The sequence below is a fragment of the Drosophila pseudoobscura genome, chromosome 2 (genome assembly GCF_009870125.1).
Source record: "Drosophila pseudoobscura strain MV-25-SWS-2005 chromosome 2, UCI_Dpse_MV25, whole genome shotgun sequence".
In the NCBI taxonomy this organism is placed as follows: Eukaryota; Metazoa; Arthropoda; class Insecta; order Diptera; family Drosophilidae; genus Drosophila; species Drosophila pseudoobscura.
In genome coordinates, this window is record NC_046679.1 from 19,056,196 (window position 1) to 19,069,993 (window position 13,798).

The 13,798-nt window shown below is 36.9% G+C and overlaps 3 protein-coding genes across 3 annotated transcripts; 2 read left to right on the plus strand and 1 right to left on the minus strand.

Annotated features, from left to right (window-relative positions):
- Positions 1–230: 230 nt before the first annotated feature.
- On the plus strand, positions 231–8,637 carry Dbp80 (putative ATP-dependent RNA helicase Dbp80). Its single transcript, XM_033382478.1, has 11 exons — positions 231–389; positions 453–568; positions 2,033–2,164; positions 2,218–2,413; positions 2,892–3,006; positions 3,074–3,251; positions 4,324–4,425; positions 4,804–4,939; positions 7,167–7,329; positions 7,389–7,502; positions 8,408–8,637. The coding sequence occupies exons 1-11, from the start codon at positions 342–344 to the stop codon at positions 8,545–8,547; spliced, it is 1,440 nt and encodes a 479-aa protein (XP_033238369.1). The 5' UTR covers positions 231–341; the 3' UTR covers positions 8,548–8,637.
- A 1,713-nt stretch (positions 8,638–10,350) lies between these two features.
- Positions 10,351–10,922, minus strand: LOC26532160 (MICOS complex subunit Mic10). Its single transcript, XM_015189067.2, has 2 exons — positions 10,738–10,922; positions 10,351–10,524 (listed from the first exon to the last, which is right to left on the minus strand). The coding sequence occupies exons 1-2, from the start codon at positions 10,820–10,822 to the stop codon at positions 10,388–10,390; spliced, it is 222 nt and encodes a 73-aa protein (XP_015044553.2). The 5' UTR covers positions 10,823–10,922; the 3' UTR covers positions 10,351–10,387.
- A 1,051-nt stretch (positions 10,923–11,973) lies between these two features.
- On the plus strand, positions 11,974–12,766 carry LOC4811643 (transcription elongation factor 1 homolog). Its single transcript, XM_002135734.3, has 2 exons — positions 11,974–12,146; positions 12,521–12,766. The coding sequence occupies exons 1-2, from the start codon at positions 12,031–12,033 to the stop codon at positions 12,651–12,653; spliced, it is 249 nt and encodes an 82-aa protein (XP_002135770.1). The 5' UTR covers positions 11,974–12,030; the 3' UTR covers positions 12,654–12,766.
- Positions 12,767–13,798: the final 1,032 nt, after the last annotated feature.

Genomic DNA, 13,798 nt, shown 5'->3' on the forward strand with positions numbered 1-13,798 from the left:
TCTTCCGTCTAAACAAGCTATGGAAAATATTATTATTAAAAAAAAAAAATTGTATACCTAGGAAAGGTCAACTATTGTTGTTTATCAGAGAATACTGAAACATATGTATAGATGAGAAAAATTTGTGCAAGCGGGATTACCTAAAAACCCAAATGTAATTTAAAACTGGAGTCTACCTTAATATTTTAATGCTATCCAGTGTTCGATTATTTAGTGTTCTAACTTTGCATTAGTTCTTCAAATCGATAATAATTCGATATCGAATGAGTATCGACTTATCGACTTATTGATATTTACGCTTAAATTTTATCAATTCTTTTGTTGTGAGCTAAACATTAAATATGACGGATTGGGTTAAAAAAGCAGAAGACCAGGAAGTAACCAAGCTGGTATGGAATGATGTACTTGAACCTTTTGTGTAAATATATATATTTATAATTTGTCGATTATAGGTTGACCAACTACAAATTCAATCTGATGAGAATGCGTTTGCTATCAGGAACAACAGTTCTGTGTATGATTTGCCGGCAACGAAAAATGATGAAGAATCCGAACCCGACGTCGCTGAGTAAGTACCTAGAATATAAAACTATTTATACAACCATACATATCTGTATATATTTGGCCATAACAAGGAAAAGTCATAGTACAAGTACATACATATATTTATTTTACATAGAAGGTTATAGAAATATTTATAAAAAATATGTATGAGTACATTTATATGTACAACAAATATGTATCGAGTACCTGAGTAACTAGTCGTTTCCGGTCGAAATTAATTGTGAAACTTAATAGAGTTCGCAAAGTGGTGAGTGGATACAAAGCATAGATCGCTCAACTCAACTCCGACCACACCGTACTAAAAACCGACTCGATCCACTTAAATTGGGACTCTAAAAAATGTTCCACTCGAAGACTAAAGAGGGCCTTCGATGTATTAAATGTGCTTGTCGATAGTGTCCTTTTGGAGAATATGCAGTCAGAAATGTATGTTTTGTCGGTGTCTGCGTCTACATTTTAATATAAAACAACGGTCGTCACGAGATAACCAGAATGACCAGATTACCACTCAGAGTTGATCTTCCTACTTCCTACTCCTCTATTGAAATTTGAAATTTGATACATTACCAGTTGTTGTTGACCAGTTTCGAACAAACAGGCAACCAGTTGATTTGTAATGCTTTGTTTCAAAAGCTTTTGTGCAATTTGGATCGCTGACCAATACCAATCGCTGACCACGCCTTCAGTTCATCAGCTTTGCAACTGCAAGGGCACTTTATGACCTGGGAGAGCATGCAGCCAGAAATTTCAATAGCGTCCAATCCCACCAGTAAATAAACGTCCAGGACCACCTGATATTGACATCACAGGTACCAGCCCTGTGGTGCCAAAACCACTGGTTGGGGTGCCACTAAAGCGGCAAGTTTTTGTCTCAAGGTTGGCTCCTGACCTCACATTAAATGAAGCATCTGCTTCACTAATAACTTAGTGCCTATGTCGCGATATGATGTTTCAAGTTAACCATGCGAATCTGTTCTGATCTGTGCTTTGTATCGAATCCGACCATAGTGTTCTGCTGGTGTTTTATCTCTTTATAAACACAAGCACGCCCATGGCCTTCTTTACCATGGTAGAAATGTGTTCAGAAAACCCTAGCTTGGCGGCTAATACAACACCAAGATCATCCACCATTTACTCAAAAGAACCACCGCATAGGGTATAGGGAGCCAACAAGGGGCGAGAAAATTGATATGTTGAGGCATTAAGGAATCACAAGTTTGCACAACACCATGACTGAAAGTTATTGAGATCGGATTGCAAGCGCGAATGAAATGAAATGTCCTTATACTGGACACAGAGCTCAAGAGTAAGGGGCTTAGATGGCTGGTGAAAAGAGGATGTTTTTGAAGAGGACTCTTTGAGACCTGAAACAAAGATAGCTCGAAATCAATCTCAGGCGGTTGCTAAGCTTTTACAATGTAATTAACTACTGAATTTACTGAACTGTTTACATATTTTCATCCTATAGCCCTGCTGAAACCAGCCTCCTAATTAAAATATTGGGAAAAGGATTGGTAAACACAAAACTATCTCTTGATGTACAGCAAAAAAATCCGAATTCACCCCTACATTCTGTGAAAACTTTCGAAGCATTAAATCTGTAAGTTAAAAAAATACTTGAATACTTAAATGCTTCAAGATTTGTAATTATAGGAAGACGGAACTTTTAAAAGGAATTTACGCAATGGGCTTTAACACGCCGTCGAAAATACAAGAGACTGCTTTGCCAACGCTCCTTGCAGATCCACCACAAAATATGATAGCTCAAAGCCAGTCTGGAACAGGAAAAACGGCTGCCTTTGTCTTGGCAATGCTTAGCCGTGTGAACGTTAATTTAAATCACCCACAGGTAAATGTACCCGGTACTGCAAGAGCACATGGTATATTTGATTCGTGGCAATGTATGTAGCAGGTAGAAGCTCCCACAGGGGAACGTATGACTGGCTTTTTTCCGGCCAAGTCTGCAGAGCTCAAAGGTGCGCTTTCTATCTATTTGTCATAATAATTTCCACATATGTATCTGTCTGTTAGTCGCTTGTATTGCTCTTTTATTATAAGCTTACACGTTGCCATAACGGTAACAGCTTTCCTGATGGCTATGACTTCTGCTTGGAAGACGCTACAGTTATCTACGGGCCTGAAAGAGTAAAAAGCATTCTGCTTGGAAGACGCTACAGTTATCTACGGGCCTGAAAGAGTAAAAAGCATTCCTAGTGCCAGATCGTTATATTCCACAAAATGTATTTTTTAAATTCTGAAAACCATATTGTATTACTTAGATTTATAAATGAATTTTTGACCAAAATGTAAATTATATTTAATTGTAGGTCCTGTGCTTGTCCCCCACATATGAATTGGCAATCCAAACAGGGGAAGTTGCTGCACGTATGGGACAGTACTGTCCCGACATCAAACTAAGATTTGCAGTTCGCGGTGAAGAAGGTCTGTAAAACATAAGAAGCTCATATCAATTTAAGATTGAAAACTTTTAAAATTTGTTTGTTTTCAGTTGATCGTAATAAAAAAATTACTGAGCACATCCTAATTGGAACACCAGGCAAAATGTTAGACTGGGGATACAAGTTTCGTCTTTTTGACATGAAAAAAATTTCAGTTTTTGTATTAGACGAAGCAGATGTTATGATAGCCACTCAAGGTCACCATGATCAGTGTATTCGAATACATAAGTATGTATACATTTAATTATATTAAATCATCAATTCATGCTTAAAACTAACAAACTATCAGTGTCTTTGTTGAACAATGAGATTGACATTGAAGGCATATATTTTGGGCTTTTGCGTTTTTCCAGCATGAAACCCTACATCCAGAAGTCCAGTGTAGTTAAGGCAGTGGACTTGGATCCGGAAAGGATAGATGTCAGGTCATCCAGGGAAAAGGATATGCTTTTTGAAAAACTTTAAAAAATGAGTCTTTCATAAAGCGATTATGGCTTCCTAAACCATAAGAGATATCGTGTTTTTGAACAGCAGGAACAACTTCGTGTCATTGTCTGATTTTGTGTCGCTTATTTCCTGCGACATTTTTGTTTTACTCTGGACTGTGCATACGGTTTTTTATTTATTATTATTCATTCATTCGTTTCACCTTACAAATGTAAATTTTACAAATGCTTTTGCTTTCACCGCTTAAGGACTTTCAATATTAACTGGTCGAAATTTGTTGAGACAACGAGCTTTTTCGCTGACTAGTTTTTAAATAATTTCACGAATTAATGATTTCAACTACGTTATAAATTTTATTGTAGGTAATTTGTATGTTGAGGGTGGCCGAAGATACCAGAGCCTTTTACTATATAGTATTAACGAATGATTGAATGCGACAAGCGAGCCGATCTCGAGCTAAATTAATATTATGAAGACAAAAAGGTCTGTCCTCCAACTATATCAAGCAGTAATTAACTACAGCAGGATGGCTGCTGCTGGCTTAGCGACGGCTTAGGAAAGAAAAGATAACAAGAGCGAGTATAGATAAAGAATATATGATGAAATGAGAGCATGGTACTGAGCGAGCAAAGGCAAAGGTACTTTTTCGTAACGTTAGCTTAGAAACCAAAACGGCACAGAAAACGAATTGTTGGCAATAGAAAGATAGTACAAAATTTACACTTTGGCTTCGATCGAGTTGAGACCACTACTAGCCTCTATTCATACTGTTGTCATATCATTACGAACAAAATTACCTCCCTCCCTTACCTACCTTAAAAATCCTCTAAAATGTTATGTATTTGTATTTCAGAATGCTCAATCCTCATTGCCAAATGTTGTTTTTCTCTGCTACCTATGATAGGGAAGTAATGGACTTTGCTCAACTAATTGTTACTGAGCCAACAATTATAAGGTAATTAAGCTCTTATATATAACATATTCTTACAACATAAAACATATTCGTACAAGTAAGTTGTCAAATGAACCATTGGATACTGATGGTCTAGAATCCACATCTTTGAATAAGTCTTTGATCACATAATTTTGTTGTCTTTTAAAATTGCGTAGAATCTCAAAATTATAGTCACTTTGTTCTTCGGGCTTTTCTAATTTTCAACAGAGGTTGAAATAAAGAACCTGAATGAACAATGGAAAGATGGTTTGAAAGGTATAACTGATTCATTTAAGCTGTCGGCTTTCAATCGGAGTGCCTTCTATCTATGTCTATATTTATATGTAAATATTTATATTTCCTACTTTTTCACTTAAGAACTTCTTAATTTTTTGTTAGATTGAATCGAGAGCAGGAATCTCTGGATAATATTAAACAGTATTACGTTAAATGTAAAAATGAAGACGGAAAATATAATGCAATACAAAATATTTATGGATGCATCAGCATTGGCCAAGCCATCATATTTTGTCATGTGAGTACAAATTTCATGCTTATTATCGAAAATTGACAACTAACTATAGAGTACATTTATTTTGGGGTTTTCCTAAAACATTTTTTTTTTTAAATTGCATGTAAAAATTACATATTGTTTTTTAAACAACTGATTATGCTAACACTATCCACTAATTTCTCCAAAAATTTGACATGTATGTGATTAAATAATTTTTTTTCTTTGAATTTCATTTCTCTACTGCTGCGACCAATTTGATATACCATAATAGAGCATAATATCGAAAGCTACCACGGTATTGCACAGCTATCCGTCATTTCAAAGCTCGAAAACAATCGAATGTTGCTGTTCTTTCTATCTATGAATGACCTACCGCAAGCTATTTCGCATTCAGTTATATTAATGTATGGTGATGACGTTAAAATGTGTCTCCTTCTCCGATTGGTATTTGCACACACGCCTTCAACCACTGCATGAGGCATCAGTGGTTAGGTCAAACGGCTGGTTAAAGTCTGGGTAGAAAGGCCTGTTTTTGTACCTCGTCAAAGTGAACAGGAATGGATTTCGATTGCTGTTTGCTCCCTTTAAAATGCTGGTGATAGGTCTTACTATTTGAACAAAGTCCTTTATGAAGCACCTGTAGTAGCTGGCTAAACCCAAGAATGATCGCACACCAAACAAGCTGGAGGGTTGTCCAAATTCTTGAATGGCCTTGACCTCATCAGGGCTCGTTCTTGTGCCTTCGGTTGACACGACAAATCCTAGAAATTCAACTTTTTCTTTGAAGAATTGGGATTTCTCTTTTGGCATATCTTACCGATATGCTCCCGGAACACATCATCGATGGCCCGCTGGAAAATACTTGAAGTATTCTTTAGGCCAAATGGCAGACGGTAAAATTCATATTTTCCTCCGTTTACCGAAAGTGAGATCTTTCACGATCGCTTTCAGCTAGCGTGATTTGGTGGTATCCTGATTTTAAATCAAGGGTTGTAAAATATCTTGCTTTTCCCAACTTCGAAAGTATTATGGACATACTAGGCATCGGGTATTTCTCTGGCATGGTTTTTGTGTTTACCTTGCGGAAGTCTATGACTAACCGTTTTTTGTTTGAACCTGAGTCGTCGGTTCCTTTCTTTCCAACAACCCATATGGAGCTGTTGTACGCAATAAGTCCTTCACTTCGTCATTTACGAAATCAGTGGATTCTACAGGGAAAGGGTAAATTTTTGAGTAAATTGGCTCTTCATCTTCGGTTCTGATCGTAGCTACTACAGACGTGTTGAAGGGCATCATTTCGTTTGGATCTGCAAATGTTTTTATGCGACTGGCCATTATTTTGAGAAATTCGTCTCTTACAGCTGGCGGAACCTCGATGTCGTCCACTTTTGTGAACTTGACGCTGGGGCACTTGTGGAACAAAATCTTTTCAGATTAATTTCCGAAGTGAAGTCTTTTTGTCCCTAGGTTAATATTGGCGCCAGCTTCGGTTAATGTGTCGAGTCCTATGATGCCATCGAAGGTTGAAAATTCTGGCAAGATGAAAAACGGGCTTTTTATGCCGAAAAATGTAAGGAAGCACTTTCGCTCGACTTTATTAAAGACGTGTAGTGATTTAACAATGAATGGGGCCTCTACCGGAACAATTCGGTGAAGTTCGCTTAGTAACAAGTTTTCACAAGATCATGACTGAAAGTTATTGATATCAGCATTCAGGCGAGAATGAAATGAAATTTCCTTATACTGGGCACAGAGTTTGACATCATCCTCATACATAAGTACTCGAGAGTTTGTTAATACCGAAGGCAAGTCATTAATAAAGAGTGAAGAGTCTCTCTCTCTTTGTGATATTAATTTCGTTCCCTGCTGTTGCTCTCCGTGGTGGTTCCTCTCCGCCACTGTTTCTTGGGTGTGGGTGAGCTAATCAATTGGCGCGTGTTTGACTATGCTAAGGCTAAATACGTTCTACCTTATTCGGCTATGAGCAAATATAATTCTGACTTCAGTGTTCTATGCAAAGGGCTCGCTTCAATACGAGATGTGTCTTAGATTGAGTTAGGTCTTGGATAATTTAGGAGTGTAAGTATTTATGAATGTGAGGCTCCCAGCTGGATCCTCATAGTATAAAAGTAGACCCGCGGCTGTTGCCGCGGTTCACAACATTCCCGCTTTTTTCCCTTGCCATTATTTGTAAGATGTCGATGCATGACAGGGTTGATAACAAATTTTTTAAATTTTTATTTCTTAGACGCGTCGTACTGCTGCTTGGCTTGCATCGAAGATGACTATGGATGGTCATTCTGTTGCTGTTCTTTCTGGTGACTTGACTGTTGATCAACGACTTTCTGTTTTGGATCGATTTCGTTCAGGACTAGAAAAAGTTCTCATAACCACAAATGTCTTATCAAGGGGTAATTTTTTAATGAATAAAACAAACATTTATTTACTCAAATTATACTCTTCATTATAGGTATTGACATTGAACAAGTTACAATTGTCGTTAATTTTGACCTGCCGGTAGATATTCGAGGCAACGCAGACTGCGAGACATATTTGCATCGCATCGGACGTACCGGACGATTTGGTATGTCATATTAGTTAAAACAAAAAATTTGAAAGCGTTTCCGACCCCATGAAGTAAATTTATATTTGTTATCCGCATCAATAGCCGAGTCGATATGGCCATGTGTGTTTGTCGGTCCGATGAGAGCCTATATCCCAGAAATTAAAAGCTAGAGAAACAAAATTTTGTATCCAGATTCCTCTGATATCCCAATATTACAAGTGTATTTCAAAATTTCGCCCCCACAAAGGACACAAATCTATGTCATTCACTATTTTGATGATGTCGAAACAGATCGGATCATTATTATATCCAGAAGGAACAAATGAAATTGCAGAAGGATGTATATATATATATATTAATATATTTTTTTTATTTATATTTACAAACATAGTTTTTGTTCACCATGTCGTAGTTGCCTGAAATGGGTTCTCTTTTCGCCAATTAGGTTCTTTGCTAGGGAAAACACTCTTTCCGTGAAAGCGAGATCTAGGGAACTAACTTCAACGAACAGAGTAATAGAACAGAACAGTGAGGGGAAGCAATAACATACCATTAACAAATCGTAGTCAACAAATGAAGGGAAGAAAATGAATTATAAGATAGTGTGAAAAGGAAACATGAATCGTTTTTTGATACTGTGCACGAATTAGTATGCACTCGTGCAGGTAGAGCCGCGGCCTATGCCGCGGGGGATCTCCCCCACCCCCATTGTTTCAATTGTACGAAAATCGCATATAAATATGAAGCTAGTCCGGCCATATTATTGTCATAATGCCTATCAATAATATGTACGTATTCAGCCTCGGAGACGATTTATACCTACATATGTGCTTTCGTTTGCATTTATATTGATTCTTCGGCACCCGAAGCTTGATTTCAAAGTACTTCTATCTAATCACCACTTATATTGCGTTCTATTTCAGGAAAGTCTGGAATCGCTATAAACCTTGTAAGCGGAGAAAAATGTATGGCAGTGTGTAGGGCCATTGAAAAACATTTTAAAAAAGACATTCAAGTTTTAAATACTGATAGCGCTGATGACATTGAAAAGATTGGAAACTAACATTTTTCATTCCATAGCTTACAGTTCATAACATTACTATTGAATGTAAACTGTTTAATGTATAATAAAAATGGATTCAATTATTAATAATTTAATTTGTTCTCTTTGTGAGGAAGTGAAATTCTTCACTGAGGGTTATTCCGGCGATATACAGCGATTCAGACGGATGAAAATATGAGAGCGAAAGCGCGCGACTGATAAGAAAGAACCTCCGCAAAGAGTACGAGGCGATTAGTACACAAAAAAGACATTTACAATGACCCAAAGCTCCCGTTTTCAAGGAATTCATAATTTCAAAGAATAGCTTTAAAATGGGTCCACCCAAAGTCTAGCTTCCGCGCCTTATGCCTTAAAGCTATGTTTCGGTCTTAAAGATTTATGTGACTTGACAAATGATTTATCTCCAACTATCGCTTATAAGCTAACGAAAGTTAGGACGTCGGATAGACTTCAAGACTCCAAAAAGTGGAGTGGTGCACAAAACTAGCTGCTCAGAAGTGAGAAATGGCAATCCACAGAAAATAATTTAAAACGATAAGCCGATAAAACGACATTTCCTAATCGATTTTTGCCTTCAAAAATGTTACATTTTTGTTTTCAAGTTTTTCATAAATAATTCGTCTTGTAAATAGCTAGTATTCCGAAAGCATTTATAATATATCCTTTACAGTTCCTGAGCCTCGGTGTATCCGGCGCGTTGCATAATTAGTCGAATGTCCACGAGGTACGTCTCAAAAGCCTCTTTAGGTCGTTCAGATCTCGTCCTCCAGTCGTGGAAAGTACCGGGGCGTCAAAAAAATCAAGGCTGGCGATGAGATAGAATGCGGCGTGGCCGAGTCTGCCAGGCTGAAGTTGCAAGTGTGTGGCGATAAATGGCAGACGACTGACAACATAGAACGAATATTTGTATGCTCTGTAAATGCTTTATGTTATGCATAATTTATTCTTTAATAATTAGTTTACCCTTTCTGGCAACAAGGGCATCCGACAAAGCGAACCAAAAAAGACGACACTTCTTGGATGGCAGAGATCGCCAGACAGCGACTCGAAGAGCAGAAGGACTTCCACAGGAAGAAGGAAGAACATGAAATGAGGCAGGAAAAGATGGTCGAAGACCTCATCAACACGCAAAAAAAATTCCAGATGATTTATTGGAAGTGCTGAGAAATACAAATAAATAAGTTTATAATTTGCATTACGGTCTAAATAATATTTTTCGATGGAAGATCGTATCTGTTCTGCTGACATACAAATCACCAGAGCTGTTGCTGCTATCAGGCTGTTCGCATATTTTGCTGTAGAACCCCGGCCGAAATAATTCCTACATCTTCATCATCCATTATAAGAACAAAAATTAATAAATCTTCCGATGAATTAATAAATCTGGATGGTGGATGGTGCCAGTGTGAATCGGAGTTTCCCACTAATTCAATTCCTCTTATTAAATTAGTAATTGTATTTTGAATGCATGCTTAGTTTTTTTATTAAGTTTAGTTCTAATTTTCCTCGAATATTATTATGACAGCTTTCTTTCTTGCATGTTCCTGTTTGATTCGGTTTACGCGCCGTGCGTCATGCGGCAGCGCCCATCGCTCGGTTGGGCGGGAGGAGGGCTGCGTTTTTACCTGAGATGTGCGCGTAACAACATTCTGCTGTTTCAGAAAAACATCGATGTTAGCATCGATGCTTAGCTATTATTTGGCACCCAGTATTTAGCGAACAGAGAATGCCGTCATGAATTTATTTCATACATACTACATTATTTGTTTCTATACCATATGAATTAATTGAACAGAATGAAACTAACTCTTATTTAATTTATTTCACTTTTATTTACATTCTACTTCAAACTGTTTAAATCTTTTTCACATGTCCTATATGCCACGCCAATTCCAAATCCAGTACCCAGCCATGCCGGCCACGCTCGTCGTCTGAAAAAGAGTAGGGACACAGCAGATCCAATAATAAGTCCTCCACCTGAAAAATGGATTTTGTGAATACATGTATGTGTATTGTAAATTAACTGTACACCCTCTTCCCTGATTTCACCGATATGGAACTTTAATAAATATTCAATGATACATTTACTTGTACAACGACAAAATGCGACATTTCTTAGAACAAATCCTGGATTTACTCTTTAAACTTTTCTGCATATACCGATGGTACATTACATAAGTAGTTACTCACCTCCTTTAACAATGGTATCTGATACACAGCGATCTAATCGTTTTCCGACGTTATCCTCAAGGAATACTTTCTCTTCAACTGGCATTTTCCACGAAATTTTTACAAATTGTCCCAACTATAAATATAAATTTTTGGGTGAATTAAGTAAAGTGGACAAAGTGATAGGAATTTAGTCAAGTTAGCGTCGGCAAGTAAGCAGAATTTTTGAAACAAGAAACAACTGACCTAAGAACACTATTTGTTGTGGTTGTGATCACTTTCCATTTGTAGTATGAAAAAACACATTTGGAAGTTGGGCTATCTGTGGTAAACAAAACAATGTAAAATACAGGTTCTTTTCAGGAATTACCAATACTAAGGTCAATACGTAAAATCTGACAACGCCATAATGAACTTTGTCTTTTTGTAGCATATACATATATACGTACAATGGTATAATGTATAATTGGTTTTTTTTTTGTTTACAATCAGTTCAAAAATGAATTTGCCAAAACAATGGAAATTTCTCTAGAGGTTTTTCTTTGGATTATTTTTCCCAACAAGAATGGGTTGATGTGGGTGTTCCAATAGCAGTTCAACTTTGAAGCAAATGATCGACTGTTTCTTCGGGAGAATTGTTCATGATGCCGTTGTTCCGCTAGAGAAACGTAGGACTGCAAATTTTGATTTGTACACGACCATTTTTTGCCGGAGGTCTTCGGAGAAATTCGCAAAACCAACTGCCGAACACGAATCATTCTCCATCATGACAATGCGAGCTCTCAGACAGTCAAAAAATCGAAATGATGTCTCATCCGACCTACAGTCCTGCCTTGGCACCCAATGACTTCATTTGATTCACCCACATAAAAAAAAAATGCGTGGTTAACAATTGATGAGCGCCGAAGAAGCAGTTGAAGCGTTTAAAAACCATGCTTTGGAGGTGTCTCAAGAGGAATGAAAAAACAGCTTTGAGCAATGGTTCGAACGTATGCAAAAGTATATTGATCATAAGCTGGTATATTTTGAAAAACAATAAAGACATTTTCATTTAAAAGTTTTGGTTTTTATTTACAAAATTATCAACCGTTTCACCAGCACAGACTGGGGAAATTGTATAATTGCATCATGGTCTGTGCTCAGTGTGCAAAAGCAAATAGTATGAACAATCAATTTTGGAAAATGGTATGGCATTCTTGGAACGTTATTTCAGAGATTCTTACCATTGTTCCAAAGGCAATAGAATGTCAACTATATTTTCTCATAGCAATTTTAGGCAATTTAGTCAAACTTTGTTGTCAATCTGTGCCGACGATGGGGCGAAGAAAATCTAAAAGAAAGCCGCCACCGAAAAGGAAAAATATAGAACCACTGGACCAGCAATTTAACTGTCCGTTCTGCAACCATGAAAAATCCTGTGAAGTGAAAATGTAACTATCTTTACTGACACGCACGAATGTGTTTATTACAGCCATTAAGAGTTAAAACCTAGCATATTACAGTTGATATAAGCATACCTTTGCATTTAACATATTAAGATTATAATAGATCGGAATTGTTATTTTGTAAAAAAAAAAATGCCAAAGGGCAGTATGCGGCTTGTGGTAAACACCAAGGAGTTTAAAATTGCACGACACATTCAGACATTCAAAACTTCAGACAGCACTTCAATTGTATGTACATATACCTAAATATGTACATAAAAGTATGAGTTTTCTTTTTTAAACTCTCCCTTTAAGGTTTTTACTCTAAATGGCTTGAAATTCTTGTATACCAATTACATCTTTAATTTCAAAACTTTCAGGGATAAAGGAAGAAACACAGCAAAAATCACGTGTCGAGTGTGTTTGGAAGACTTTCAAACTGGAATTAATTTTTTATCAGAGCCAATTGACGTTTATAATGATTGGGTAGATGCATGCGAAACGGCCAATTAATTAAATTGGATAAAAATTAAAATTAAAACAAAAATTTAACTTAATGACATATTAAAATAAGTAGGTTTGTTCTAAGAGCTTAGGATTATATAAACAGTTAAATATAATATTTGATTGAGACTTAAATAATGAACTTTCAATTCAATTAGCGGCCAGTTACTTTTAAGAACGCTGGTGTTGGCGCTCCAAATTTTGTATACTCCAAGGCCTCGCGCACACTATAGCTGAAAGAGGGCTTAAAGTGCATCTGAGCTGAAGAGGCTTTCAAATCTAGATATTAACTTTTTTCGCTGGAATCAGCATTGCAGGATGACCACACTGTAATGTTTAAATCTGTTTAAAAAACTTTTTTGTTTTGTTTTTGAAGGAACCCCAACCAAAGGATCTCATTTGTGCAGACTAATTTGTACGAGCTAAGTCCCCCCACAGTTTTGCAATGGGATCCGTCTATATTTTAGACTTCCTCTATCCACTGGATGTAGTTCCTTCCTGGTTCGTTTAATTTCGTATATCTCTTAAATCTATTGTTCATATATCAGACCTTTTTGGAATTCACATATGTATTTACATAATAACTAAAATATTTACACTTTTACCATTTATAACTAATTTAATGCTCTGTTATTTTAAAGAGCTTAATACGGTTTGATATCTGTGTGTTACAATTCTGTAGCCAATGCAAATAACAGCCACCAAACACTATTAAATTACTAAAATTCATCTCCTCGGAGAACGTTGTGTCCGCAAGCTCACTATCTGTCCCGTCCATTTAGATCCCACCAGTGAATAGAAGATCCGGATCTACGGATATTGCCACCCCAGGTGCTAGGCCGTTACAACAAAACGACAATTTTTTGTTTCACGGCTGGCCCCTGACCTCACATGCTGATGTTACTGCTTTTATACAAATCCAAATAAAAGCCTCCTGTTTAAAGGTGGATAAGTTTAAATTCTCTTATGCCAGGGTGATAGCCTCCATTAAGATAAGCGTCTCCCCATCTCAATTCGACACAATTTATTCTGACAATTTTTTCCCGGAGCATTTTGTGGTGAAAGAGTTTAAGGCTAAGAAAAATAATAGCTCCCCATAAATCGCCAAAATTAGTCCAACGTGCCATTCTGTGTGTAAAACTGATTCTTTCCGC

Excerpts from the sequence above, each read along its gene's own strand:
- Dbp80 (XM_033382478.1), top strand. The coding sequence starts at position 342 with ATGACGGATTGGGTTAAAAAAGCAGAAGACCAGGAAGTAACCAAGCTG. Across the intron at positions 7,330-7,388 it reads CACAAATGTCTTATCAAGGG|GTATTGACATTGAACAAGTT; the intron begins GTAATTTTTTAA and ends TCTTCATTATAG. Across the intron at positions 7,503-8,407 it reads CGGACGTACCGGACGATTTG|GAAAGTCTGGAATCGCTATA; the intron begins GTATGTCATATT and ends GTTCTATTTCAG.
- LOC26532160 (XM_015189067.2), bottom strand. The coding sequence starts at position 10,822 with ATGCCAGTTGAAGAGAAAGTATTCCTTGAGGATAACGTCGGAAAACGA. Across the intron at positions 10,525-10,737 it reads AGATACCATTGTTAAAGGAG|GTGGAGGACTTATTATTGGA; the intron begins GTGAGTAACTAC and ends TCCATTTTTCAG.
- LOC4811643 (XM_002135734.3), top strand. The coding sequence starts at position 12,031 with ATGGGGCGAAGAAAATCTAAAAGAAAGCCGCCACCGAAAAGGAAAAAT. Across the intron at positions 12,147-12,520 it reads AAATCCTGTGAAGTGAAAAT|GGATAAAGGAAGAAACACAG; the intron begins GTAACTATCTTT and ends CAAAACTTTCAG.